At 64.3% G+C, this 25,708-nt stretch overlaps 11 protein-coding genes across 11 annotated transcripts; 7 read left to right on the top strand and 4 right to left on the bottom strand.

The window, feature by feature from the left end:
* Positions 1 to 317: 317 nt before the first annotated feature.
* Positions 318 to 2,080, top strand: F751_4035 (Serine/threonine-protein kinase SAPK2; the record flags this gene model as incomplete). Its single annotated transcript, XM_011398586.1, has 4 exons — positions 318 to 460; positions 668 to 909; positions 1,164 to 1,621; positions 1,901 to 2,080. The coding sequence occupies 4 exons, from the start codon at positions 318 to 320 to the stop codon at positions 2,078 to 2,080; spliced, it is 1,023 nt and encodes a 340-aa protein (XP_011396888.1).
* A 689-nt stretch (positions 2,081 to 2,769) lies between these two features.
* F751_4034 (Protein gar2) lies at positions 2,770 to 5,376 on the top strand (the record flags this gene model as incomplete). Its single annotated transcript, XM_011398585.1, has 5 exons — positions 2,770 to 2,865; positions 3,073 to 3,222; positions 3,771 to 4,062; positions 4,814 to 5,058; positions 5,308 to 5,376. The coding sequence occupies 5 exons, from the start codon at positions 2,770 to 2,772 to the stop codon at positions 5,374 to 5,376; spliced, it is 852 nt and encodes a 283-aa protein (XP_011396887.1).
* Positions 5,377 to 5,799: 423 nt separating this feature from the next.
* Positions 5,800 to 7,343, bottom strand: F751_4033 (TATA-box-binding protein 2; the record flags this gene model as incomplete). The annotated part of the gene is made up of 6 exons (XM_011398584.1): positions 5,800 to 5,875; positions 6,009 to 6,163; positions 6,468 to 6,605; positions 6,839 to 6,889; positions 6,981 to 7,139; positions 7,263 to 7,343. 6 exons carry the CDS (start codon positions 7,341 to 7,343, stop codon positions 5,800 to 5,802), a joined length of 660 nt encoding a protein of 219 aa, XP_011396886.1.
* Positions 7,344 to 7,407: 64 nt separating this feature from the next.
* On the top strand, positions 7,408 to 7,668 carry F751_4032 (hypothetical protein; the record flags this gene model as incomplete). The annotated part of the gene is made up of 1 exon (XM_011398583.1): positions 7,408 to 7,668. The coding sequence occupies one exon, from the start codon at positions 7,408 to 7,410 to the stop codon at positions 7,666 to 7,668; it is 261 nt and encodes an 86-aa protein (XP_011396885.1).
* A 376-nt stretch (positions 7,669 to 8,044) lies between these two features.
* On the top strand, positions 8,045 to 8,694 carry F751_4031 (50S ribosomal protein L17; the record flags this gene model as incomplete). Its single annotated transcript, XM_011398582.1, has 2 exons — positions 8,045 to 8,146; positions 8,422 to 8,694. The coding sequence occupies 2 exons, from the start codon at positions 8,045 to 8,047 to the stop codon at positions 8,692 to 8,694; spliced, it is 375 nt and encodes a 124-aa protein (XP_011396884.1).
* Positions 8,695 to 9,307: 613 nt separating this feature from the next.
* F751_4030 (hypothetical protein) lies at positions 9,308 to 11,364 on the bottom strand (the record flags this gene model as incomplete). Its single annotated transcript, XM_011398581.1, has 4 exons — positions 9,308 to 9,722; positions 10,077 to 10,302; positions 10,464 to 10,643; positions 10,887 to 11,364. The coding sequence occupies 4 exons, from the start codon at positions 11,362 to 11,364 to the stop codon at positions 9,308 to 9,310; spliced, it is 1,299 nt and encodes a 432-aa protein (XP_011396883.1).
* Positions 11,365 to 11,920: 556 nt separating this feature from the next.
* Positions 11,921 to 14,957, top strand: F751_4029 (Galactokinase; the record flags this gene model as incomplete). Its single annotated transcript, XM_011398580.1, has 9 exons — positions 11,921 to 11,975; positions 12,064 to 12,156; positions 12,286 to 12,356; positions 12,533 to 12,776; positions 12,934 to 13,031; positions 13,271 to 13,679; positions 13,900 to 14,149; positions 14,452 to 14,605; positions 14,835 to 14,957. 9 exons carry the CDS (start codon positions 11,921 to 11,923, stop codon positions 14,955 to 14,957), a joined length of 1,497 nt encoding a protein of 498 aa, XP_011396882.1.
* A 430-nt stretch (positions 14,958 to 15,387) lies between these two features.
* On the top strand, positions 15,388 to 16,650 carry F751_4028 (Spindle and kinetochore-associated protein 1-like protein; the record flags this gene model as incomplete). The annotated part of the gene is made up of 4 exons (XM_011398579.1): positions 15,388 to 15,475; positions 15,583 to 15,904; positions 16,081 to 16,291; positions 16,468 to 16,650. 4 exons carry the CDS (start codon positions 15,388 to 15,390, stop codon positions 16,648 to 16,650), a joined length of 804 nt encoding a protein of 267 aa, XP_011396881.1.
* Positions 16,651 to 17,009: 359 nt separating this feature from the next.
* Positions 17,010 to 18,139, bottom strand: F751_4027 (40S ribosomal protein S19-1; the record flags this gene model as incomplete). Its single annotated transcript, XM_011398578.1, has 4 exons — positions 17,010 to 17,194; positions 17,397 to 17,498; positions 17,728 to 17,818; positions 18,032 to 18,139. 4 exons carry the CDS (start codon positions 18,137 to 18,139, stop codon positions 17,010 to 17,012), a joined length of 486 nt encoding a protein of 161 aa, XP_011396880.1.
* Positions 18,140 to 18,679: 540 nt separating this feature from the next.
* Positions 18,680 to 20,355, top strand: F751_4026 (hypothetical protein; the record flags this gene model as incomplete). The annotated part of the gene is made up of 5 exons (XM_011398577.1): positions 18,680 to 18,913; positions 19,046 to 19,209; positions 19,415 to 19,643; positions 19,893 to 20,136; positions 20,333 to 20,355. The coding sequence occupies 5 exons, from the start codon at positions 18,680 to 18,682 to the stop codon at positions 20,353 to 20,355; spliced, it is 894 nt and encodes a 297-aa protein (XP_011396879.1).
* A 558-nt stretch (positions 20,356 to 20,913) lies between these two features.
* F751_4025 (Sn1-specific diacylglycerol lipase beta) lies at positions 20,914 to 25,480 on the bottom strand (the record flags this gene model as incomplete). The annotated part of the gene is made up of 13 exons (XM_011398576.1): positions 20,914 to 21,062; positions 21,235 to 21,378; positions 21,573 to 21,925; positions 22,150 to 22,295; positions 22,474 to 22,544; positions 22,772 to 23,009; positions 23,261 to 23,387; positions 23,571 to 23,727; positions 24,172 to 24,259; positions 24,409 to 24,615; positions 24,815 to 24,900; positions 25,037 to 25,283; positions 25,391 to 25,480. 13 exons carry the CDS (start codon positions 25,478 to 25,480, stop codon positions 20,914 to 20,916), a joined length of 2,103 nt encoding a protein of 700 aa, XP_011396878.1.
* Positions 25,481 to 25,708: the final 228 nt, after the last annotated feature.

The following is a 25,708-nucleotide window of genomic DNA, read 5'->3' as shown; positions in this document are numbered from 1 at the left end:
CGATTCAAGCGATGCGACGGTCCAGGTCCCCTCGACTGCAAAACTTCGTGCTTGGCGGGAGGACCTTTCCGTGACATTTCGCTCCCCACCTCCCCCATCTGGGCCCCATTTACCCCTCACCATGGTCCTGCGCAACCGATGGGCAAGACTCACACTCTTCACCTATTACTCCTGAACATAATTCAGAAGGAGAACTTCCCCTAACCCTCTTCACGAGGGTCTAACCCTTGGAAGCCCTGCCCTGCCGACGACAGGCGCACACCCAAGCAAACCCCAACATATTGGGCGTCGCCTGACCATCACGCTAGGAACTTGGGATGGATCCCAAAGACGATCCTCTGATCAATCATCCTAGGTACCGCACCCTGAAGTACATCAATAAGGGCAGCTTTGGGTTCGTTGTCCTGGCCGAGAGCCGGGACACCCGGGAGACCGTGGCCATCAAGTTTGTGGAGGTCACGTAAGTACACCAGGCCATGGCCGAATCTGGGCCTCGCCGGGGCGGTGTCGTGGGGATGCCCTGGCGCAATCCCGCATGACCGCATGTCGCGCAAGCATGGAGCCCCCCGGTTCCGGCCTCGCCAAGGCAATCGGCCCTCAAGCCCCTCCCCCCCGGGGGTCCACCGTCCCCCCTTCCGACCCTTGTCCCGGCTCCCTCCCCCCCCAGGAATGAGTCGGACCGCAAGCACTCTCACCGGGAGATCATGAACCACCAGAGCCTGCTGCACCCCCACGTGGTGCAGCTGAAGGAGGTCATGTGCGTCCCCCCCTTCCTGGCCATCGTCATGGAGTTTGTCCCCGGCGGCGACATGTTCCAGTATGTCGTCTCCCGCCGCGGCCTGCCCGAGGCCGAGGCCCGCTGGTTCTTCCAGCAGCTCATCCTGGGCATGGACTACTGCCACAGGAAGGGTGCGTGGCGTCGGAGCCGGGTGGGATCTGGGGCGGCCGGTGCGCGGGAGCTGGGCCTTGTTTGGGGCGAGGTGGGACCCTGCGGCGCCCCCGCGGCCCCGTCCCTGAGGCTGGGCCCCAGCGACCGGGCGAAGTGGATGGGGCATGGCTCCTACGCCCCTCATTCCCAAGCAATCATACGTCCTGATCCCCCCACGTACCCCCCCCACCGCCCCCCACCCCCACCCCTTCAAAAATCCGCACACATACTCCAGGCATCATGAGCCGCGACATCAAGCTGGAGAACACGCTGCTGGTGCTGCAGCCCGACAAGAAGCCGCTGCTGAAGCTGTGCGACTTTGGCTACTCCAAGCACGAGCTGCTGGACTCGGTGGCCAAGAGCAAGGTGGGCACCCCCGGGTACACCGCGCCCGAGGTCATCTCCAACCTCAAGGGCTACGATGGCAAGGTGGCGGACGTCTGGTCCGCGGGCGTCATGCTCTTTACCATGCTCTTCGCGCGCTACCCCTTCGAGCGCCCCGAGGACAAGAAGCTGCGCCAGAACGAGCGCCTGCAGCGCATCCTGCACCGCATCATGAAGGTGGACTATCTCTTCCCCGAGCACGCCACGATCAGCGACGACTGCCGCGGCCTCATCGGCCGCATCCTCGTCGCCGACCCCCAGCAGCGCATCACCATCCGGGAGATCCAGCACCACCCCTGGTTCCAGCACGTGAGCCTGGTTGGGGGGTGAGGTTGAGGGTCAAGAAGGGGGGAGGGGGGAGGGAAGGAAAGAATTGGTAGACTGGAGGCGAGGAGGAGCTGGCGTGGCACCGCCCCTCGCACGAGTCGGCCTGCTGCGAGGCAGTCTGTGGAAGGGGTCCAGGCGGCGAGGCTGGGAGCCTGGACAGCCAGCCCCTCCCGCACGGTGCTGGCATGCACTCCCTTGCACCCATTCTCCACAAAACACGCACCGTTCCACCCCATGCCCTGCCACGGCCCACCCCAACAGGACCTGCCACCTGGCAGCTTGGAGTACAACGACTGGGCGCTGAACCTGGAGGTGACCCCCGCCCAGACGTCAGAGGGCGTGGACGCCATCATCAAAGCCTCGCGCGACGCCTACGACTCCAAGAACCGGTCCGGGCGTGATGAAGCAGACATCTTCTCCTCGGGGCTGATGGCCGGCTGAGTCAGGCCGCGCACGGCACCGCCGCGTGGCCAGCCGGGGGAGGGGCAGCTGCGCGGAGGAGGGCAGTTGCGCGGAGGAGGGAGTCCGGCGATCCAGGCAGACCCGCGCCGGGCGCCTCGCCAGGCCGCTTCCCCGGCCATCTCGCGCCGAGCGCCCATGCTGCGAGGGCCCCTCACCCCCATTCCTACGAATCGAGGCGTGCTTGTCTGCATTTTCTCGAGCAGGAGGCGCCGCCGAGGTGCTGGAAGCGCCAATTGGGGCCAAGCAGGCCGCGCATGGTGCACCCCGTGGGGGCTGACATGGGTCTCGGCCGCCCACTTTGACTCGGCAGTCTGACTCTCCATGCGTGTCAAAGGGAAGAATAGGAACAAAGTGTACAGAATTGATGCGAGACCGAGCGCTGCGCACCTCGAGATGCACGATAGCGGCACAGCCCAGGGGTTCAGACTTGGCACCCAGATCCCCCCCCACTCCCGCGCGGCCGGATGGGGCGCGTGGCGGGAAGGGCGCGAGAGCACGACCCCGTGGTGTGGCGCCCCGGGCGGCATGCACATGCCGCCTACAAGTGGCCTGCGACGCCGCATCGGAGCTCAAAGTTAAGAAAAACAGTACTCTTACTGTTCTTCTGTTCCGCATCCATCACCACCCCCACCTCCCACCCCTACACTTCGTGCATACAACTAAGTAGCATGGCCAAGACAAAGGCAGCGGTCAAGCCCGCCGTCAAGGCCGCCAAGGCCGAGGCAGAGAACCTGAGCAAGAAGAAGCAGGGATCCAAGAAGAAGGTGTGTGCGGGGGAAGGCAATCCAAGCGGGGCCTGCCACCTCTCGCGAGCGGCATGCCCCTCGACCCCCGCACACCTGCCCTGGCGTCTGCCATGCATACTGGCCCGATGCTTGCACTCATAATACATCTGTTGATACCAGGGTGCATGCATATGCTGCATCAGTCGAACCCCGCCACAACCGCCGCCGGCCGTCATCCCCCCGAAGGTGCCCGAGCCCGAGTCTTCCTCCGAGGAGAGCAGCTCAGACGAGGAGGTCGCCGCTGTCGTTGAGTCCAGCAGCTCCGAGGAGTCGAGCGATGAGGAGCCCGCCGTGCCTGCCAAGAAGGCGGCTGCCTCCAAGAAGGCGCCCGCAAAGGTCAGCAGCGTGCTTTACGAGTGGGGAATTTCCATCCATGGAGGCCTTTGCCTGGCCCGCAGAGTTGTCGCACTGCTCTTAGTAGCTTTGATCCACCAGCTCTGCTCCCTTTGCTCAAAAGACTGTGGTGTGGCTCACCTGATTCCGCATATGTCTCTGTTCAGAAGGCCGAGTCCTCTTCCGAGGAGGAGGAGTCCTCTTCCGAAGAGGAGGAGGAGGAGGTGAAGGCCGCGCCTGCCGCCGCCAAGGCCGAGTCCGAGTCCGAGGAGGAGTCTGAGGAGGACGAGTCCGAGGAGGAGTCCGAGGAGGAGAAGCCCGCGGCCGCCAAGGCCGAGGAGTCTTCCGAGGAGGAGTCTGACGATGAGGAGGAGTCCTCTGAGGAGGAGGTGGAGGCGGCACCCGCCAAGGGCACCAAGCGCGCCTCCAACGGCAAGGCCAAGGCAGAGTCCTCCGACGACGAGGAGGAGGAGGAGGAGTCTGACGAGGAGGAGTCTGACGACGAGGAGGAGGCCCCCGCCGCCGCGCCGACGCCCGCGCCCAAGAAGCAGAAGGCCGCCGACGGCAGTGCCGTGGATGCGTCCGCGGCCAACGGCTCCAAGACCATCTTCATCAAGAACCTGCCCTGGGCCGCGGACGAGGACGCGCTGCGCGAGTTCTTTGCCGAGGCCGGCCCCATCGCCGAGGTGCGCATCGCCTACGACCGCGAGACCGGGCGGGCGCGCGGCTTCGCGCACCTGTCCTTCGAGACCGTGGAGGGCGCGGCCAAGGCCATCACCCTGTCCGGCCAGGAGCTGGCAGGGCGTGAGGTCTACATCGAGTCCACCACTGAGCGCGAGCAACGTGCGTGGCGTTTTGGAAGGGGTCGAGGGATGGGAGTCGGTGCTTGGCCGACGAGGGGGTGGGAAGGCGGGTGTTTCACCATGAACACGCTCAGTTCGCCTCCCTGCTGTGGTCTGCCTTGCGCTGCGTGGCATCTCCCCTCCGCCCTTGCTTGGTCCTCCCCCCCTGTCTACCTCACACCTGGTCTCTCGAGGTCTGGTCGCCGCTCCTCCCATGGTCTGCGAGTCCCTGCCTCTTGCTCCCCCCCCTCCGCTCTGCTCCATCTTCTGGCCAGAGCACCCTCCCCGCCGCCCCTCCTCGGGACGCCCTTTCTTCCCTTGCACCACCACCCATGCGACGGGGTGGGGCCGCGTGTGCCACGCGCCCCGCCCACTGCCATATCCAAGGGGTGCTGCCTTCCCCATCAGCACACAGCCCTTCAGGAACGTCGCACACTGATGGGCCCCGGTCGCAGGCTTTCCAGCCTCCCGGGCGCCCCCGCATGCTGATTCCATCTCCCTGAGGTCAGCGCCGTCGGCGCCATTACCCCCTGGGAATTACCCAGCAATCGACATCTCTTTTCTCGTCCCTGTTGAACATGAATGGTGCAGTCCTTGAGTCCTCACACTGCACGATGCTCACCTATGGGTGTTTTTCAGTCCTTCCCCTTGCAACCCATTCCTTCCATGGACAGGCTTTCAACCATCTTCCAGCCCACCCACCCACCGCCTCAACACCCCCACCTGCCCCCCCTTCCACCTGTTCCTTACAGGCACTCCCGGGCAGGACCGCTTCGCCGCCAGCGAGGGCCAGACCCTCTTCGTCAAGGGCTTCGACTCCAGCCTGGGCGAGGACGACGTGCGCGCCGCGCTGACCGAGGCCTTTGGCGCCTACGGCGAGGTCACCAACGTGCGCCTGCCCACCGACCGCGAGACCGGTTCCATGCGCGGCATCGGCTTCGTGGAGTTCTCCACCTCCGAGGCCAAGAACGCCGCCATCGAGCTGGATGGCGCTGAGGTGGCTGGCGGCTGGCTCAAGCTGGACCTCAACCCCTCCTCCGGCGGCGGCGGCCGCGGTGGGCGTGGCGGCGACCGTGGTGGGCGCGGCGGTGGCCGTGGCTTCGGTGGCGGCCGTGGATTTGGCGGCGGGCGCGGCGGCCGTGACGGCGGCCGCGGGTTTGGCGGCCGCGGCGGCGGCGGCTTCAGGGGCGGCCGCGGCGGCGACCGCGGCGGCCGCGGCGGCCGGGGAGGCCGGGGCGACTTCAAGCCCCGCATGTCCATCGACGCGGGCGCGTCGGGCACGGGCCAGAACAAGAAGATGACTTTTGACGATTAGATTGCTGCCATCCCCCCTCCCAACTGACAGCGACGTGAGGTCCCCTTTTGACGCCGCTCCTTCTACCCCCGTGTACTCCCTCTGCTTTTGCTCCACGCTCCCCGCTCCCCCGCCCCGGGGCCATGTCATGCTTTCCAGATAACCCAGAATGTTCCCTGGGAGACTGTTCCGCCGTCCTTGCATACCCCACTGGAGAGCCAGGTTCAGACACCGAGTGGGTTATAGCCTTATTGGGGACCAGAAGCAGCATGGGAGGGGGGATACAGAGGGGCCATGGCAGGGGAGCACTGCCTGCTGCTGTGCTGCTTGCATTTGTGGACCAGGACCAGAATCCACACGCCCTCCAGTGGGAGCATTGGGGGTGCTGCATTGCTTGCAGGTCCACTGGGATGCCTTAAGCCTGGGATGGAAGGAGGCATGCTCCTATTCGAGCCACCCGCCCCAGGAAGGGAGGGGCTGTGGGGTCTCTGTGCCCATCACAGACACCCCCTCGATAAACCTACCGCAGCAGCATGAGAGATCAGAGCTGGGGGGCAGGAGCCCCGAGCTGTGCTTCGTCAGCGGGGGCGCTTTGCGGGGGCGGGAGGGCCGGGGGGGCGGGGACGCTTTCCAGCAGGCCTCCCTTCTTAAACTCCTTGAGCACGGGGTAGATGTTCTCAAAAGCCTGGTAGATCTCCTCCCTTCGCTTGGCCCCCGTAAGGACAACCTTGCCTGAAACAAAGATGAGCAGGACGATCTTGGGGTCCACCATCCGGTAGATCAGGCCTGGGAACAGCTCTGGCTCGTACTGGGAGGGGTGTTGGGGGGGAATGGGGTAGAATTGAGGATGGCGAAGGGGGTGAGGTGGCATCCCTATCAGGTGAGCAGCAGGATGGGCATGCAAGTCCTGGCACCTTTGCAGTGACCACCAGATCATGGCCCAACGACCAGCGGTTGACGGTAGCATGGCCTCCACCTTGACGAATTCCACCAAGCAGGGTTGGATCTTTGACAGGTAACAATCCGATTGTGCACCTTCAGACCACTGTCAGGATTATTGCGACACGGATGTCCATGACCCATGATCAACCCGCCCCAGCTGTCCCACTCACTGAGCAGAAGACGCTGTGGGAGCTCGCCAGGCCTTCCAGCCGGATGGGAAAGCGGACATCGCAGGAGCCCACCATGTTTTGAATCTTGAACTCCTTGAAGATCACGGGGTTCTCCAGCTTTTGTAGAATGCGGGCATACTGCATGTGGAGGTGGGGGTGGGTGTTGGAAATGGGTGGATGCTGGCTCGGGCTTGCATGCCTTGCGACACGCAGCGAGGTGCGCAGGAACAGCTCCCCGAAAACACTCAGATCCATTCAGGGGTCATGGCACAGACAACACGTCACGAGCTCATGGCCCAGGGCCTCAGCCTCAGCCCTGCGCCAGTCAGCCACCGCCCTGCCTCTCTGTGTCTGGACATCCAATCCCACACCTTTCGTGCCGCCAATCGCGACTCCTGCTCGCTCTTGGCTCCTGTGCAGACCTACATGAGCACATGAGAGTGGCTTGGGTCACAGGGACTCCGTGAAGGGCCTGGCATCAGCCTTGGCGGCCCACCCTGCCACCTGACGCACCATCTTGCCAGATGCAAAGATGAGCGCTGTACTCTTGGGCTCGCGGATCCTCATGATGACAGCGGCAAAGCGCTTGGGGTTGTACTCTGCGTTCCTCGCCCGCAGCGCTATGTCCTTGAGGTCCAGCTTACACTCCAGATTCACGGTGGCAACAACATTCTGGGGAGGCAGGGAGGAGGACATTCTCGCTGCGGGCCCAGTGCGGCCTCGGGAGGGGTGACCACAAGACTGGGCACGACTTTTAAATGAGTCAATCCGAAATTATACAGCCCCTCATCCCACCTGAAGCTGCGGAACGATGCCGCTGGGGTGCACCGTCAAGTCCACCTGAGCCTCGACTTCCGTGCTGGGGCCCTCAGACATCGCGCTCTTGCCCTCTGCTGCGCGCTTCCCCGCAGAATCTCGCCTTTCAGGCGCCTAGTTCGGCATGCAGAGTACCAGCTGCTCGGGCAAGGGAGGACGCCAAGTATGTCGGTCGCGAGTTGGCTCTAGGGGGAACGAGGCGAGTGGATACTACAAGTGGAGTCTCTTCAACCAAAATAAGAAGCAGGAGTCGGCAAGGACTGCTGAGCACGAGCATGAGCTGCCCTTTTGTCTCACCACACGGCCCTGCGGGCGAGCAGATTGTGCAGCCTTCTTGAGAAAGCGCGAGATACCAGACGGGAAATCCCTACTGAGCAGAACTTAGCATCAGACTCGCAGGCCATACTTACTTTGCGCTGGACAAAACACTGCCGGATCGCATACATAGGCGCGGCCTGGCCCCACCTTCTGATATTGTCGCGGGGAGGTCGCCGCCCGAGGAAGTGCTGGACCCCACCAGAAGCCCGGACACAGGCTGCAGCTGGCCCGAGTAAGGCTGCTTGCACTGTACCGAGAGTAGCTTGATATATTATGAAGCACAGGGTGGCGTTCCGAAAGCTTCGAAGGAGCTCAGCCCACCGATGGGCCATGCTGCGGTGAGTTCTTGCAGGGACACATGTGGACATTGGTTGCATGGCATCCCATGGAGGTTTAAGATGTGCAGAACCTTTAAATTTGTCGATGTTTCGGCATGCAGGACCATGGTGTCTCAGTTGGTGGAGCATGAGCGGATCGAGACCACCCTTCCCAAGGCCAAGGAGCTTCGACGGGTGGCGGACCAAGTGGTCACCCTCGGCAAGGAGGTGTGCTGGTATTTTGAGAGCATGTCTTGACAGCGGATGTTATACGCTGGGAGTCGGCATCCCACAGGATCGCTTCTTGTTCCGACCGGGCATGCAGTGCATTCCCAGCTTGCCCTTCCTGCATGTTCACACAAGAGCCTCTGGCCCCAGCCTCCATCTGAAAGTGCAGCCTGGACCCGCTCAATGCCTCTGGTCTTGGGTCCACGAACACTCTATCTACCATCCAGCATGTGGACCCTCTCCACCCCCCCCTCCCCCATTCTCATCCTCGTCAGGCCTCCCAGCACGCGAGGCGGCAGGCCATGGCCATCCTGCGGGGGGACGCGGAGGTGCACAAGGTCTTTTCCGTGCTAGCCCAGCGGTACAGCCAGCGTGACGGCGGGTACACCCGCGTCCTGCGCACGCAGCAGCGCGGCAACGACGCAGCGCAGATGGCCTTCATCGAGTTTGTGGACCGGCCCGGGGAGCTGCGGCCCGCGCGACCCGGCCGACCAGCCAGCCTCCTCCCGCCTGCCGCTCAGCTGCTGCAGCAGCAACAGCAGCAGTAGACTGAGCAGGAGGCCTGCTGGCTGCTCAGAGGAGGCAGTCAGTGGATGGGCGCGATCCCTTGCTAGGGCGCAGGCGGAGCGTGAGCCAGGCGGTCCTCCCTGCTGCCCAGGATCGGGCTCGGGGACGGGCCTTGGGTGCCCAGGTTGATATCTCGTGGCGTTTTCCAACCGCCAGGCCATGTGGAGGCCTGGGTCTACACAGATTCGCTCAGCTGTATTCCTCTGAGCGTTTACTTCTCCATGGAAGGAACTCCACTGCTTGAGCAGCGTACGTCACCTGCCATGCTGCCCATTCCCACTTCCTTACAGCCAGCTTTCCCCCTTTCCTGCCTGCCCGACAAGGTCCCTGTCTAAGGGCTTTCCTTACCTTGTAACACTTGCACAGTGACCAGGCTCACATACATGAGTGGGAGGTCTGCAGCGGATGGGGAACTTCCGAGTATGTCGGCGGGCTCTTTGGTTTGTGCCATCCTGGATGAGGAGGCAAGCCAGTGACGGCCCTTGGCAGGGGACTTTCTGCAGAGCATTGTGCTCCCCTGCGCGGCTCTGCTCATGGACGCTGCAGCCCTTGACGCTCCAGCAGGTACTCCACTGGCGCTCCGCCCCACCCCCCTCACTGCCATTCGCCGAAGCTGAAGGAGTCGCCGCCGGGGCCGCCAGCGTCGAGGTCGCGTGCCACCCGCTCAAGCCGGTCTGTGAAGCTGGCGAAGCGGTTCATGGCCACCAGCTGGAGGAGGATGGAGGGCGCGGAGATGGCGGCCAGGCCGCCAAACACGTAGGCGGCCACGCGCGGACGGCGGTAGGCCATGATGCCGATCATGGCGAGGCTGAGGGCGGGGACCGCGAAGCCAACCACGCCGGCGCCGGGGGCCTGCATGCCTGGGTCCTGCAGGTACTCTTCGGCTCGGGCCTGGATGGCCGGGGACCCGGCCGCGGGCCAGAGCTTGCGGATGTCGGGAAGGGTGGAGGCAGACACCAGCCCCACCACCGGCTGGCCCCCAGAGGATTGCCCGGCCTCCCACAACCGCCTTTGGTTTTTTGGGGGGGGAAAAAGAGGGGCAGGGGGTATGAGGGGTAAGAACACGAGGAGGGTTTCCATGCGGGATGGGGGAGAGTTGCCACACACAGCCCGAGCACATTGCTCGGCACAGCACTCCTTCAGATGGCGGCGACACGTGGGCTCCAGGGGAGAGGCATGCGCTGCGCATGGCTGAAGGCGGGAGGACAGGCGCACGATTCCCTTGCCGCCAGCAAGACAGCCACGCAGCGCGTCGCAGCATGCATGGACCGCCACTCCCTCACCCCCTCCCCTCTGTTCCAGGACCATTCCCGGACGCCACTTTGCCACACCACCAGGCCGCCCCCCCTTCCTCCCTCCTCACCTGGCCATGATGGTGGCTGTCTCCTGGTTGAGCGCCTTGAAGCTCTCGGTGAACCAGCGCGGCCGCGGCAGCTGCCCTGCCCCGCTCTCCACTTCGCTGAGCAGGGAGGAGAGGCCGTGCGCGTCGCCCGATGCGGCGTCGCGCCGCAGCCGCTCCAGCACCGTCAGGCCGCAGCCCCGCACCCGCATCACGTCCTCGCCGGAGATGGGGCCGCCCTCGGCCAGGCCTGCGTGGATGGTGGGTGGATGGGGGTGGGACAGATGCAGGCGGGGGTTGGGGGGTGGGAGGTGGGGGCCACATCGAGCCTGCTATCCTGCACAGCAGGCAGCCCTGCGGAGAGTGCATGATGTTGCCACACCTGCGCTCCCTCCACACACCCAGGCTCACCCTCTTTTAACAGGCGCTTGGCCGCAAGCAGGACCTCGTTGGGCTGCTGGCAGCCGGCCTGCGCCATCATCTCCTCGATCTTGGCCTGGACCTCAAAAGGGGTGCGGCCCAGGCCAGAGTCCTCGGCGGGTCGCTCCGGCTTGGAGCTTATCTCCCGGTGCATGAAGTCCGGGGGCCGGCCTGTGGGAGAGACGGAGTGCCGGCCATACTTGGTATTGGCTGCATAGAGCGGGCAAGCCAGCCCCTCATGCCATCTCACGGCATGGCCGCCGGCCGCCAGTGCATGGCACCGCCGGAGCATGCAAGCCACGACACCAGGCCAGCGGCTGGCCCGGCCCTTCACGAGCCCCACCCTTGGATCCCGCACCGCATGCCATCAGCATCCCCCCCCCCGCCCGCCACCGCACAGACATCCCTGCTCACCCACGTCCCGGTCGGCATCCAGCCCCCCCGCGGCCCCCGGCCTGTCGTCCATGAGGCGGCGCATGCGCGCCATGTCCGCCTGGCCCCGCCGCAGCTCCTGGTTCTGGATCTGGAGGGCGTGCGCCGCCAGCCGGGCGCGGTACAGCGCGGGGCTGCGCCCCGCAGGCTGCACCTGGGCGCCCACCTCCTGCGCAGCGCGGCGCACGGCGCGGACCTCCGCCGAGGGGTCGGAGCCCAGCAGGGCAAAGGCACTGCGCAGCACCACGCCTGTCACCATGCTGGGCAGCTGGCCGGAGAGGTAGACGCGGAGCAGGCCGGGGTAGGAGGAGGGGGCCTGCTGCGAGCCCTCCCAGCCCCTGCCCAGGCCATCCACCTTGTGGTAGGTCCCCTCATCCGTGTCCAGGACCACTGTCACGGGCTTCACGAGGCCGATGGTCTCCACTGCGTCCACTTGCGACTGCGGGGTGTTAGTCAGCATCGAGAAGTTATGGGCTGTGTATTGCGTGAGAAGGAACCCTGACTGAGGATGGGAGTCACAGGTTGCCAACCCATAATCCCAGGCAGCACCTGGGGGGAGAAGGTCAGGCCTCCGACGACATAGACCTGCAATGGCGAGGATCACGAGGTATAACGGTACGAATGTTCATCTCAATTGTATCACGTCTTCGAGTTCTTGCGTGCCCACATACCCTCCGCCAGGATCACCTGACTCCCGGAGGGGTGGTCCAGACGAACTACGGTGGGCTTTGTTCCCTCCACCGGCCCCTCCCCCTGCTCCCGCCTGTACTCCATGCTGATATCGTGTTATTCTGGATTTGAAACAAGGAAGGTGCTCGATGTTGAGGACCGCATGGCTCGCGAACGCCCCTCTCGGAAATGCTGCTCAGAATGTAGTACGTGATGTCATCACGTAACAGTGGGAACCCTTGCGCGGAGAGTTGCCAGACCCCATGATCCCGCGGCAACCTGGTCGTTGCTCCAAACGCATTGCCATTGCAACTGGCTCCGTTCATCTACATACTTAACTTGACAGAATGGCCGGAACCCCCATCAGCACACACTCTGACTTGGAGTCCGTGTACGGCGAAGGTAGGGGGCGTCACTGCTCCGGCGCATTCCCCTCAACGTGCGCTGTATGCATTGTGATGGACATCACTGTACTTCAACGTCCCTTCAGGTGCCGCTGCGGTCCGTGATCGCTACGTCGCGCTCTCGAAGGCGCACCACGCACGTTTCGGGACCAAGCCTGAGATCTTCGCACGGGCGCCCGGTACGTTGGGTGCTCATCTGGGGCAGGAGGTGCAGCCTGGAGCTTGGTGTCGTGCATTGGGTGCGAGCCCGAGGTCGTAGGCCAGGGCCCCGGGGTCCTCACCGGCAGGCGCCACCCCCACCTTCCCAGGCCGAGTGAATCTCATCGGCGAGCACATCGACTACGAGGGCTACGGCGTGCTCCCCATGGCGATCCACCTGGTGCGTGCTACGGTGCAGTGCGAGTCTGGGCTGGTGCCCAGGACGCCTGTGTGAGCCCAGGGTCGCCCGCAGCGACGCATAGTCATCGGGCTGTGGACACAGTGCACTTCGTTCCTCACCCCTCAACCCCAGTCACCCCGGCATCCATCCCTCCCCCCCCTCCCCCCCCAAAACAGGATACCATTGTGGGCGTGTCCCGTGGCGGGGCGGACCTCACCATCACAAACGTGGAGGCCCACAAGTACGGGGACCTGACCTTCAGCGCCGACCCCGACCAGACCGTGGACGTGGGCAAGCACAACTGGGGCAACTACTTCCTCGCCGCCTACAAGGGCGTCTTCGAGACGGCGGCTGCCAAGGGCCTGCCCCGCCCCGACATCTCCGGCCTGAATGTGACCATTCAGGGCACCGTCCCCACAGGTGGGTCTCTCGGTGTGTCGGGGACGGCGTCGGGTGTGTGGCGCTCGAGGCACGGGCCCGCAGTGGATTCGAGTGGGCAGCGAGACGTCGCGTGCCCCTCTTCAGCGCCGGTGTATCAAGGTCTCACCCCCATCCTCCCCTCAAATCCATTTCCCAGGCAGCGGGCTGTCCAGCTCAGCGGCCATCGTGTGTGCTGCCTCGGTGGCGCTGATGCACGTCTATGGCTTCGACTTCACCAAGGAGGCAAGCCTGGGCGTGTTGTACTGGTGCTTCATGGGAAAGCAATGGAAGGGTGTGGCCTCTTCGAGCAGGCGGCGCATGGAGATCTGTCACGTGGAGCCACTGCAGGCTCAGCGTGGCCCTGCTCGATTTGCACTCCTCACCTCCTGCCTGCCTGTCGAGCCCCCATCATGTGGCCCCCGAAAGAAGGCCCCCCCTCCAACACACACACACTTCTACTCTCCCCCTCACGCCCCCACCAATGCGCGCTGCAGGAGGTGTCGGAGTTCACGGCGCGCGCGGAGCGCTACGTCGGCGTCACCTCCGGCGGCATGGACCAGGCCATCTCCATGCTGGGCGCGCGCGGCATCGCTAAGCTCGTGGAGTTTGACCCCGTGCGCGCGCATGACGTGCCCCTGCCCGCCGGTGCGACCTTTGTCATCTGCAACTCCCTGGCCGTCAGCAACAAGGCCGAGTCGGCGACGGGGCGGTACAATCTGCGCGTGGTGGAGTGCCGCCTGGCGGCCGCCGTGCTGGCGGCGCTGCTGGGCGAGCGGCGCGAGGCCGCGCGCGCCGTGCGCACTCTCAAGCAGCTGGAGCCAGTGGTGGCGGCGCGGTACTCTGGGCCCAAGGGCTCCACCGCCGGGGCGCCCCTGGCCGCCGTGCACGAGCTGCTGCACCCCGGTGGGTTCTCGGAGGGGTGGGTGGGTGGGTGGGGGGTGCTTCCTCAGGGCGGATGCTTGGGGTGTGGGGCTGAGAGGCGTGAGTCGCGCCAGCTGGGCCGCAGGGTGCCATGTGTGGGTCTCCAGGCGCGGTTCGCGGGGAGGCAGCCCAGCTGTCGCTCAGCATGCCCAGGCCCGGGGTTTGAGCAGACTTCCCCCCTTTCCATACACGCCGCCAACAGGCACGTACAGCGCGGCGGAGGTGGAGGAGATCCTGGACGCGCCGCTGGCCTCCCTGTTCGAGGGCGACGCCTCCGCGGCCCTAGTCCTGGCCGCCTTCCGGGACTTCAAGCTGCACGACCGCGCCGCGCACGTGTACAGCGAGGCGGCTCGCGTTCCCGCTTTCCGCGACGTCTGCCTGGGCCATGGCAGCGCCGACGAGAAGATCGCGGCCCTGGGCAAGCTCATGGACGACAGCCAGGCCAGCTGCAGGTTGGTGTGAAGAGGTTTGGAGGGAAGGAGGGGCTGGGGTCCAGAGGTTAGGAGGGGGGGGAGGGGCTGGGGGTGTGTCAGGGAGGTACAAATGGCAGCGTGGATGGGGGTTGGGGCATTCATGGGTTCGTGGTGCTGGCTCTCCTGGGAAATGACACAAGCGAGGACATGCCACTTGCAGGGGAATTGTGGTGTTTTGATGATGATGAGGATGGCACTCCTTTACTGGAAGACCCCCCTGCTCGACGCGGCCCCACAACACACTCAGCCTCTCCACCCTCCATCTACGATGCGTGCGACAGGGATCTGTACGAGTGCTCATGCAAGGAGCTGGACCAGGTGGTGGCGCTGGCCAAGGCCAACGGCGCCATAGGCTCGCGCCTGACGGGGGCCGGGTGGGGCGGGTGCACTGTGTCCCTGGTGAAGGACGAGGATGTGGATGCCTTCCTGAGGGTGGTAAGATGCAGGGGAGGTATTTGGCTGGCGATGGAGGGGCTGCAGGGGATGTGGAAGGGTTGTGTTTGGGGGGTCGGGGAGAAGGAATGGCAGGCGGCGGCTGCGGATGGAGTTGCAGCTGGCCTGATGCGCGCAGTGCGAGGTACCGATTCCTCGTCGGTGCTGCTCGCCATCATCTCGCCGCCTGCTGAAGCACCTGCTGACAGCCGCACCTCGCCTGCCGGTGCAGCTGACGGAGGAGTACGTGCGCCCGCTGATCGCCGAGGGCCGCCTGACCGAGGAGACCCTGTCGGACAACATCTTCGCCTCCAAGCCGTCCAGCGGCGCGGCCCTGCTCAAGCTGGACCTGTGAGTGGGTGCAAATGATTCCAGGGGGAAGACCCGGCAATCCTGGAGGCCTTACAGAGGAGGAGAAATGAACTCAAAGACTGGCCGTCGGGGTCGCAGATGGGGAAATGATGAATCAGACACTCCAGAATGATATTCCTGACTGTATGACGCCCTGCAGCCCATCGCCTGTCCCATGCAAGCGCTTGTCACAACTAAGGTTCGACCGAGTCATGTTCGAGTGGGGCATCGAGATGCACAGGTTGTGCAAAGGGAGTTTGAGGGAGGCACCACTCAGTGCCTGCTGCCCCAAACAATCTGCACAAGTCTTCGCGCCCTCTCTAAACCGTTCAAACTCACGCATTCGCACAGAGTCGCAGGCAATCAGATGCCGGGAGAACTCGGTGCACGCTATTGAGAACTTTGGTACCATAAGTCACACAGGGCTCCTTAGCATGGCCACGGGTGTCCTCGAGCAGGTGGTGCTGGCCTTCTCGGCCCAGATATCGGAGCTCCAGCAAGCCACGCTTCTGCGCGCCGATGGTGCGTTACCTTGCTCATGACGGGACACTGCGTGTGTGATCGTCATGGAATTTTTATTGAACACACTCATATATGTCTCTTTCAATACCCTCCTCCCCCCCGCCCAGATGCCAGTGCCGCCCTGTACAAGGATGATCTGGTGGCCCTGGAGTCCCGAGTGCGGGAGCTGGAGGGCAGGGTGCGGGGTGTAAGGGAGCAGCTGGCCAGGGACCGGGCCGCCCTCCCCGCCGCCCAGGCCGTGATCCGGGCGGCTACTCTGCAGCAACGGCAGCTGGAGCATGTTGAGGCCTGCCTGCCCACCTTCCTCCCCTCCCTCCCGCCCACCCCCCCGGTGCACGGCGGTGGGGGTGACACGGTCCACGCCGAGCCCGCCCGTCGCCCCCGCGCCCCTGGCCAGGAGAACTGCGCCGAGCCCAACGCCGTTCCGAGGTGAACACGCTGGGAAGAGAGGGACAGCCTGCCGATCGCCTGGCACGTGGGCGCGGAGGTGGTCTTGCACGCCTCAGGCATGCGCCCTTGATATCGTGGATCGCGTCGGGGCCGGCGAGCTGGCGGCCCCTCATGTGCCAGGCCGCACTCCCACACTCCACCCATGCACATCGCAGGTACATCAGCAGCGCCGAACTGGAGTCGCTGTCGTCCTACATGCGCGGCCGCCTGACCGCGGACCGCGTGAACCAGTCGCTGGACGAGCTGGCGGCGCACGCGGCACGCAATGCCGCGCTGGTCCTGGCCGCGAGGCGGGGGCGGGTGGCGGGCGCGGACAAGAGGCACGGCATGTGGCTGGCCTACTCTGTCGCGGTGATGGAAGGAGGGGTTGGCCCTGCCGGGGTCGCCGAGGGGGCTGACCGCACCCTCGATGAGGGCATGGGGATGTCTGCTGGTCGCCTGGCATGGGGTGCTGCGACTGCATGAGGTGCTCTGTGAACTCATGGCCCTCTGCGCTGCTAGCTGACCACCACATCCCTCGTGTCTCACACCCGCGGCGGCAGATCAAGGAGCCCCTGCGTGGCCAGCGCTGGGTCCTGGAGTCCGACCTGAAGACAGGCAACGCCCTGAAGCTGGACAAGAGCGGGAAGGCCATCCTCACTGTTCTGCGACACCTGGGACGAATCTCCGAGGCCCGGGTGTCGGTGGAGGGGACCACCCTCCTGGCCATCCTCCTGCAGGACTGACGCCGCACAGGGTGTGCGGTGAGGCTTGGACCCTCCTTTGCCCCATGGCAAGCGGCAGCATCCTTCTCACGGGCATCCCCGGGCCCACCTGCCTTGCCACACTTGGGAGCAGTGGTGCCGCCAGAGACTGCAGCAGACCGGCTGCCCTGTCTGCTGCCGAGATGACCTCCCATGCGCCCAGGGTCGACATGCCTGGTTGTGTGCGTGCCTTGCATACCTGTGGGCAACCGCCCGCGCCCCCTGCACGCCTCCAGTCCTCCAGTCCCTCCCTTGCCGCACCCCTTCCCCCCCCTCTGTCCAAAGCAAGCACGTGGGTTGTTACACCGCTGCCCCACACAGCCTGGCACGCGGCGCACACTTCACTCCAGCAGCAGCGCAAAGGGGGTGAGCTTGACGGAGGCCGCCACCAGGTCCATCTGTCGCTGGCCCTCGGGCGTGATCTTGCGACCGCCCTTCTCGGTGTTGGTCTTCTCTACCAGGCCCAGGGCCTCCAGCTGCTGCAGCGCATGGCGAACCACGCCGCCGGCGGCCTTGGCAAAGTGCTCTGTGGTGTGAATCGTGGGGAGGGGCCAGTGATCAGCAGGCAGGGTTGTGGTGGTGGGAAGGGGGGGAGGGGTCAGCAAGAACATGCACACCATCATGGGCACTGCCAAGCTATAATTTCCCTATGAAACGCCTCAGCAGCGGCATGCACAACAACTAGGAGCGACTGCCGTTGCGCCAGCCTCGTTCCACCCTCCACATACCGGGGGCGACGCTGCCCTTGGCGTTGGATCGACCGCCAAAGATCCTGCGGAAGGCACCCACGCCCAGACCCTGCCTGATGTACACGCGGCGAGCGATGGCAGCTGCATGATTAGGGATGAGAACAGGCTTTGACTTAAGTGATGATCTCGGGGGTGCCTCGTCGGTCCAACAGCAATGAGATATCTAGCACGCGCCCAGCGCCCAACGCCCACCGGCCAGTGCCCAACATCGCTCAAGCAGAAAGACAGACTCCACAGCAGGCAGCCTCTGGGAGGCCTCCATACTCCATCCGAGGCCCGGCAGCCATTTTCATCCAACGGCTTGGCGCACCTGCGCGGACGTAGTACCAGTCGGCATCGTAGGGGGCCAGCTCCTTGAAGGATCCGGTCTTCATGATGTCAACGCTGGCGGGCAGCTGGATCTGCAGGGGCGAGGGGGAGGCATTCCAAAATCAACACAAGGGTATGCATATCCCAATGGTCCGGCATTCGCGGCTTCGTCGCCAGAGTGCCTGCATGTGGTCTCCGGGAGGTGGCTCGACAGCACTCCCCGGCCACCGCCAGGAGCCCGCTGCGGCTAAGCCGATAGGTCCCAGTCAATCGCCGAGTATATCCAGCCTTTTAGCAACGCCCACCTTGCCGGTCTTCTTCAGGTAAGCGGAGAAGGCCTTGATGAACTCGTCGGCGGGCACATCCTTCACGGACTTGGGGCCGGAACGGCGCTCCTCGACAACCTCCGCCATATTGTCGAGCCTGAATGGTGGACACTCAAGCTTGAAAGGGGTGGACCAGGGGCCCTGCCAGCGTCTCACACCCCCTGCACCTCAGTCGCCTTGCGGCCGGGGTCTATTCTTTCTACCTGGTAATGTTCGCCTTCCCGCGCGTTTGGGAGTGGTTGACCTGTCCCTATTCGCCGATCTGAACTGGTACTATAAGCGATGCATTCGCGCGAATGTGATCCTTCATCGCGAAACTCCACTGCCCGGTCAGGGGTATGTGGTGCTACGCCCCAAACCATCTGGGAATAATTGCACCTAGCATTCGACGGCCGGGGCGGTGCCCAAGCTCAGCGGGGTGTGCAGGCCGTGGGCACTGCAGCCAGCCATGATCATCACTCAGTACAATACAACTGGATATTCCCGATGAGGGACGACATCGCTTGAAGAACGGAAGTATGCAGCATCGTCTGAGTTGTGGCAACAGGACATAATACTGACATGTCAGCAAAGACCAGCCAAGCCGAACAAGGCGGAGGGTCAGAGGAGCCACGAGGGGTGGAGGCAATGGAACAGAAGGACAATCCAGAGGAGGTGGATGCTCGAGAGGAGGGCACCCGCTTCCGCCTTGCCGTCCAGCTGGCTCGTCAGAAGTCCTTGATTGCAGAGCTGGCTCCCCAGGTCGAGCACACCGGGCGAGGCCGCCTGACACAGCTCCGGGAGGAACGCCTCAAGTCCCACGTCGGTCCAGTGCTGGGGTGGTATGGTGAACGGACAGCCCTGCGCCTCAAGGCCCTTGAGGTGGGCGCAGATCCGCAGAGGGTTGGGGTCAGCCGGTCCTGCAGCCCAGTGCATTGCACCGTAAGGGCTTCATCACCACAGGCAAGAGAGCCACGCCGGCTGAGTCCAGCCCACACTTCTCCCAGCTCCCAGGGGATGAGTGCTGCCATTCAGGAGTGCCGGCTGGAGGTCGAGTCTGCCAGGCAGCGGCATGAGCGGTGCCTGCAAGACCAAGCAGCGGCCCAGGAGAGCCGACTGGGTCAGTGGGCTCGCCACGCCATGGCCGCCGTCTCCCACGCTGCTGCGCACCATGCCAGGTGTGGGATGAAAGGTTGAGAGGTGTCGGGCAGCGGAGGATGGAGGGAGTGCTCCCGGGGCCGGCGGGAGTGATTGAACACAGGACGATGCCACTCCACAAGCGAAACCTGACGAGCTGAGATCTGGATTCCATGAGAGGAGGCCTTGGACGACCAGGATCCCTCCGTGCATCCTCACCGCCGCTCTGGCCCCATCCCCTCGCAGCGCGCGGGAGGCGGCCCTGGCCTACAGCCTGGCGCAGCAGGACGTCCGCAGCGCAGCTGCGGTGGCACAGTGCGTGGAGCGTGAGGCCTGCATGGCGGCCATCGTCGCCGAGCGCGAGCTGGCTCTGGCAAGGGCCGCAGAGGCGGGGGAGCGGCGGCACGCCACTGCTCGCGTCCTCTTGGAGCAGGAGATAGGCAGGGTGGCTGTCAGGCGACGGAAGCTGGTTCAGGTGGGGATACAGGAGGCACTGCGGGGGGCGCCAGCCTTCAGTGCTGGTCTGGGCCATGCATGTCTCAGATAAGGCCTGCCTTCGGCTAGTTCACCACTGTGATTCAACCCCTGGCCGGCCCACCATCTGCCTCCTCTTCCCGCATCCACCAAGCCCCAGCCAGTTCCACCTGCTGTCCACTTCAATCCTCAGTTTGCTGCCTCGTCCTGACGCCCCACATTTTCCCCCTCGACCACACCACGAGTCCAGGAGGAGGAGACGGCGGCGGCCTCACGGGCTGCGGTCCTGACCAGAGCCGCCAAGCGCCACGATGCAGCCAAGCTTTTCACAGACAAGGCAGAGGCACGCCTGCATGAGCTCCAAGCGGCGGCATCTCGCTTGGATCTAGGCCCCGGCGGTGCCGGCACGGGGGCTGCACTGCGTGTGCTGAGTGCTGAAGTCGCTGAGAGGCGTACCCAGGTGCAGGCCCTCCTGCTGACGAGGAACGCGCTCGGTGCGAGGCTGACAGACATGCGTCGCCGGCATGAGCGGGCAATCGCTCGGTTCTGTGAGCGCTGGTGAGCCTGGCGCTGGAGCTAGGGCGGTACAGATGGAAGTTTGGGCTGCATGGGTGTTGGTCAAGAATGCCAGGACTTGTGCAGATGGATGCTCGAGTCAAACCCTCACCCTCATGCTCTCATGCCCCACAGTGACTCCATGGAGAGAGACCTGAAAGCCTGGGTGTCGATGCTGCAGAGATTGTGCAGAGGGGTCAGATTGGAGCAGGACAACCTGGTTTTTGCCCTCCTGTGCACCTCGCTGGCATCTGAGATGCAGGGCAGGGTCCTGAGCTGGCGCGGCGTGGGGGCCGATGGCCAAGGTGGTCATCACAGCCTCGATTCCCAGGAGTCCCGGGTGCCGGTCGACCGGAGCACACCCTGTATGCCCATTGTGGCTGGAGAGGGGCCTACAGCTTGATGCATACAGTCGTTTCCTGCTGTAGTGTGATCCTCTATTGGGCGAGGTTCTGCATGCAAGCCGGACGGCCTGACGCAGACCATCAGGCAAATTCATGTTACATCAGTCGGTATCAGCGCTGCCAAGGGCTTCAAGGGTGTAGAACATCAGGGAAAGGGGTAAGTGGGAGTGTCAGATACATCATGAAAGGGTCCACTCATGGGCCGCTTTGTCATCATGAGCAAAGCAGACGATGTGGCGGCAATGCATGCGCAGCTCCAGGTATGCATCCGTCCGAGACAGATAGCCTGGGAATTCCTTCTGCCAAATTGCGTTAACCCCCACGCTCCCTATCGTGGCTCCCGCCCGCATGCGGCAGCACGCTCTCGCCAGCCCGGTCGTCCACAGCGGCAGTAGAGTGGCTGTGCTGCAGGCGCCGCGCCATCTTGCGCAGCAGGGCCAGCAGGTGGTCTGGCATGTGATCTGGGCATGAGAGAGAGGGAAACGAAGGCGTCATCTTGGTGTGGGCATGCATGAAGGCGAGCAAGCCGAGTCACGAGAGGCTTGCGCACCGCCGCCCCCCAGCGGACACCTCACCCACACATCTCGTGGGTGCGTGGGAGAACAGCACCGTCCTACTTTCTTCCCTCCGCACCTGCCATCATGCGGCCCGAGAGGATGATGCCCTCGCTGCTGAGATCCTCGGCATCGATCCACACCGCGCGGTACTCGTGGGAGCGTCCGGGGCGCCAGCCCTTGCGCGGCGCCGACCCCACCGACTGCAGCCACATCACCTGGCCTGGGGGTATGGTTTTGAGGGGGCGTCTATCAACGGATGTGAGGGCCATATTGCTGAGCTTTGCAGGTTTGGAGGGTCCACACCGAGGCCCTGATCGCTCACTAGCCACCGCAAGGCAATGGCAAGCGGGAACAGGCTCAGCTCCCTTCCTCATCCCCTCGAGGTCCCCCCTCCACACACAGAGACATACACACCCGGCGCCGCAAAGCTGGAGGCGTGGTCGTAGAAGCTGTCCTCCAGCTCCCCCCGCCGCGCCAGGCTCTTGCGGTACTCGTTCAGCACGGGCCGCGCGTGCGGCGGCACCTCTGGTAGCACCAGGTCGGCCTCGGTCCAGGCTCGCCGGCGGAGCACGCCCCAGCCAAAGGCCAGCTTGGGCAGGCGGCAGCGCAGCGCGGCCAGCACCATCTCATCCCTCAGACGGTCGAAGCTCTGGGCGGTGAGGCGCGGGATCCACTCCTTGCCGCACACCACGGTGGTGCACCAGGCCTTGGCGCTGGCTCCCACCGAGGCGCTGGCCAAACCCCCGGGGGGCGAGAAGGCCCAGCACCTGCGGTGGCGTGTTGGGGGTGGAGGTTACTTCCGCGAGGGAATGGGCGTGTGGAGGTGAGAGCTGAGGGGATGATAGACTGGGAGGGGCCCAGCGGGGGAAAACAGGCGCATTGCACATCGATGCGTGTGACATTTCTGGGCAGACTGAAGAGCTCATCGCCCAGTCCCCTCCTTGCCGTGGACAAGTCCCCTCTCCTGGGGGCCCCCTCTTCGGCGCCTCACTTGAGCCCCGGGCAGATGGACTGGCTCAGGTAGAGGCCGACCAGGAAGGCGCAGCCGGCGCCCAGCGAGTGCCCCGTCACCACCAGCTGCCAGCCCCGGTGCGTAGCCTCCGGGCCCAGCAGCGTGCTCCACAGGTACCCAGATTCCTGGGAAAGGAGGGCAAGCGAGAAGGTATGGTCTGTCTGGCTGTCAGGCGCCCAGCATGGGAGACTGAACCGGGCAGGCCTGTCAATGACCAGACCCCGCAGAGACCGCCGCCAGGGAATGTAAGCCTAGCAGCAGGACACTTCCCAGACAGGCACCACTCGGTCCCCGTCGGCAAACCTGCAGATCCATGAGTGTAGCCCGAGCGGCCTCCAGGATGCCGGCATGCCCCGAGGCCTCGGTGTTTCTTTCTGTGGCGGCGACGGGGACCGGTGGGGGGGCAAGGAATCGAGTGGCCATTCGTCCAACGCGGCAGGGCTCCAGAACGGGGCCGAAGACCCGCAGCATCAGTGGTCCGGCCCAGGTGTGTACCGGGACAGGCAGCACTTGCCGTGGCCTCTACCTGGTCGACTGCCTCTGTTGGTCCAACCCTCAAAATCACCCAACTAAAAACACAAACCCCAAAGCATTGCCCCACCGGCCATGGCGATCTCAGGGATCACCCCGTGCCACTCCTTGCCCGACGATATCCAGCTGTCCAGAGAGGCGGGCTCGATGAGCAGGTCACGCACCACGTCGTCCAGGCTCAGCGAGCCGCGGATAGCCAGCACCACCGTCTGCATTGCGTGGTCCAGGGCCAGGAAGTAAGGCAGGACATTGGGCTTCTCCGCCTCGTACCTCACGAAGAGCAGGTCCTCCGTCGAGAGGCCGGCGGCCTGTATGAAGAGGGGATTCATGGTGCTTCGCGTAATGTTGTGCTGAGTGTGGGAGAATGCACATTCGGGCACGATGAAGATGCCTCGGCGTGTTCATCCAGGCCGACTCATCTGCATAGCTGGTTGAAGCCAGTCAAGCAGTGCATCGGTACCCCCACAGAGTCCGCCCTCCCTCCATTCGCTGTATCTATATCACCCAACCCAGAGAGCTGCACCCAACACCCCCCTTGGTCCACATCCCCGCTCCAGACCTGCAGCGTCGCCTCGCGGTTGAGGTTGGTGATCACGCGCAGGTCTGGCAGGACCCCCCTCGACGGCCGCAGCATGTTCATCGCCAGCCCACAGCTCCGCCCGCAGCACAGCTCCAGCACGCCCGTTCTGAAAGGCAAGGGGCAATTATTGCAGGGAATCCCTATCAGCTGATGCACTGTTCAACCCGCCTGCCGCAGCTAGAGGAAGGCTCCCAGGATGCAGAGCTCAGCGAGCTCCCTCGTCATCCTGTGGACATTTCGGCGTTGGTCCACACAAGATGCAAGCCCTCCTCTGCCCCACCCCACTCACGCTGGCTTGCCCCACAGGTAGAGGAGGTAGCCGTATGCAGCAAAGGCATAGGACATGTAATGGGAGGCCTCCTGCAGCGTCTCCGCATCGACGCGCAAACGCTGCCCCTGCAGACCGGCCTCCTCATCTGCAGCAGCCAGCCCCTCGTCGTCGCTGCCTGCATGAAGTCGCAATGAATGATGCATGGATCCTCTGCTGCCTGGCAGGGTCTGCACAGGCCATGACACAGGACCAGCTCCTCTGCAAGTGGGCACTGCTTCAGAGCAAAGTCAATCTGACCCCTGCTGCACACATCCAAGACCGCTTCAGTTGGTGGCGACGAGTCGTGCCCGAGTCATCCAAACCCCACCCCCTGATCACCTTCCGAGTCGGACCAGGGCGAGGGGCCGGCACCAGAGCCAGGGCTCCCCCCTCCGACCCCAGTGGGAGCCGCGCTGGCCCCTTGAAACCGGGGTCCAATCCCCCCCTCCCCCGTCCCGTGTCCCATCCATCAGCGGCGCCCCCGCCCCCGATGACGAGGGGCTCGGGGCCCGGTAGGGCTCTGCGCCAGGCAATGCAGCCGCGGTCATCTGCAGCGACCCTGCCCGGGCGGCCCGGGCACTGCCCCGCCGCCTGAGCTTCTGCAGGGTCATGGCAAGCGCAAAGGAGACCACGATGTCCGAGGCGGTCATGTCGATGTGCCCAAACATCTGCGTCAGATGGGGAGAAATGGGGTTTACTGGGGTTGTGGAGTATGGAGTGGCCCGGTGATCAAGGAACACTGACGTGGGAGGGATCAAGATCCCCTGCGCCATGTCCCTCATGTCAGGACCCAGCCCTCCCACGGCCACCGCCCCACCAGCGCAAAGATGCGCCCCAGCCGGGCGGCGAGGTCCTCGCGCCGCCCTTTCTCGTGGTTGCTGATGCAGCAGAAGCAGCAGTGGGCCATGGCGGACCAGCGCCTCTCCCAGGACTCTACGGCCTTGTAGTCCGGGTAAAGGTTGTAGGTCAGGGCCAGCAGCAGCAGGGAGCCCGCCAGCACCGCCCACGTCGACCACACCAGGCCCTGCGCAGGATAGGAGCTTGGCATGGCCGAGTGGGGCAAAGGTGAAGGTCGGATCTGACCCAGGAAGCGCAGCGAGGGGCGCCATGTGCCATGGTTGGCAGTGGCCGGCACTCGTCTAGCCTCGAGCAGCCAGAAATCCCCACCAACACATTCAGGCAGACCAAGCTGCGCCTGAGCGGCCGGCCCATCACCCACCCACCTTGAGGACCTGGGCGGGTTGCCAGAGCTCCCCCGGCTCCACCTCACACTGGGGTGGCTCCGTGTACAGGAGCCTCGTGCAGTAGGCTGCAGCGCTTGGGAGACTGGGATGAGGTGAGCCGCCGAGGAGGATACATGCAGATCACTGCATCGCGGTCTCCAATCATCTCGACTGGCAGACACCCTGACCTCGCACTGAACCTCTCAAACTCCTGCTGCTCACCGTTGAAGGCAATCTGCCCTGTCACGGCCACGATGTCGAGGTAGATGAGCAGGGGCAGCCTCCTCCGCTTGCTGGTCTCAAAGATCGAACCGCGGAGACCGATGATGGTCATTGCAGTCTCCAGGGCAAAGGAGGCAAGGAAGAAGCCCAACAGGCCCCCCGCCGCCACATTGTACTGCCATGCGCCAGTGCACTCCTTCGGGCCATGGATGCTGATCAGCCAGCCCACCAGCAGTCCACACCAGATCTATGTGTGGTGGAGGCAGCGCTTACAGAGTTGGGACCAGCTGCAAACAGGCATGCTGGCAGTCATGCCTCCGACACACCATGCCATACTAACGCTATGGTACTCACAAACCGGAAAATGGCTAGGAAACCGGCGGGAATCGGGATGTCGTCGCTTGCAATGAGCCAACGACGCCCAAACACGCGAAGAGCAGGCATGTGTGGGGGCTGTGGGATAGGCGACTCCTCCCTGTCAACGCACTGTCGGACACGACAAGGACGCAGACGCGGTCGACACCGCCAAGCACATGCTGGTCCCCTTCCAAGAACGCGGCATAGACATCAACGTCGGCCTGAGTAAAGTGCATGGGGCGTTGTACCCTGTCCAGCAGAAGTGCACCCTGAAGGAAGTGATCCAAGCTCCTGGTCGTCACGAGCCCTTCTCGC

Source organism: Auxenochlorella protothecoides (genome assembly GCF_000733215.1).
Source record: "Auxenochlorella protothecoides strain 0710 unplaced genomic scaffold scaffold45, whole genome shotgun sequence".
Lineage (NCBI taxonomy): Eukaryota > Viridiplantae > Chlorophyta > Trebouxiophyceae > Chlorellales > Chlorellaceae > Auxenochlorella > Auxenochlorella protothecoides.
This window is presented reverse-complemented; position numbering and strand designations above follow the sequence as displayed.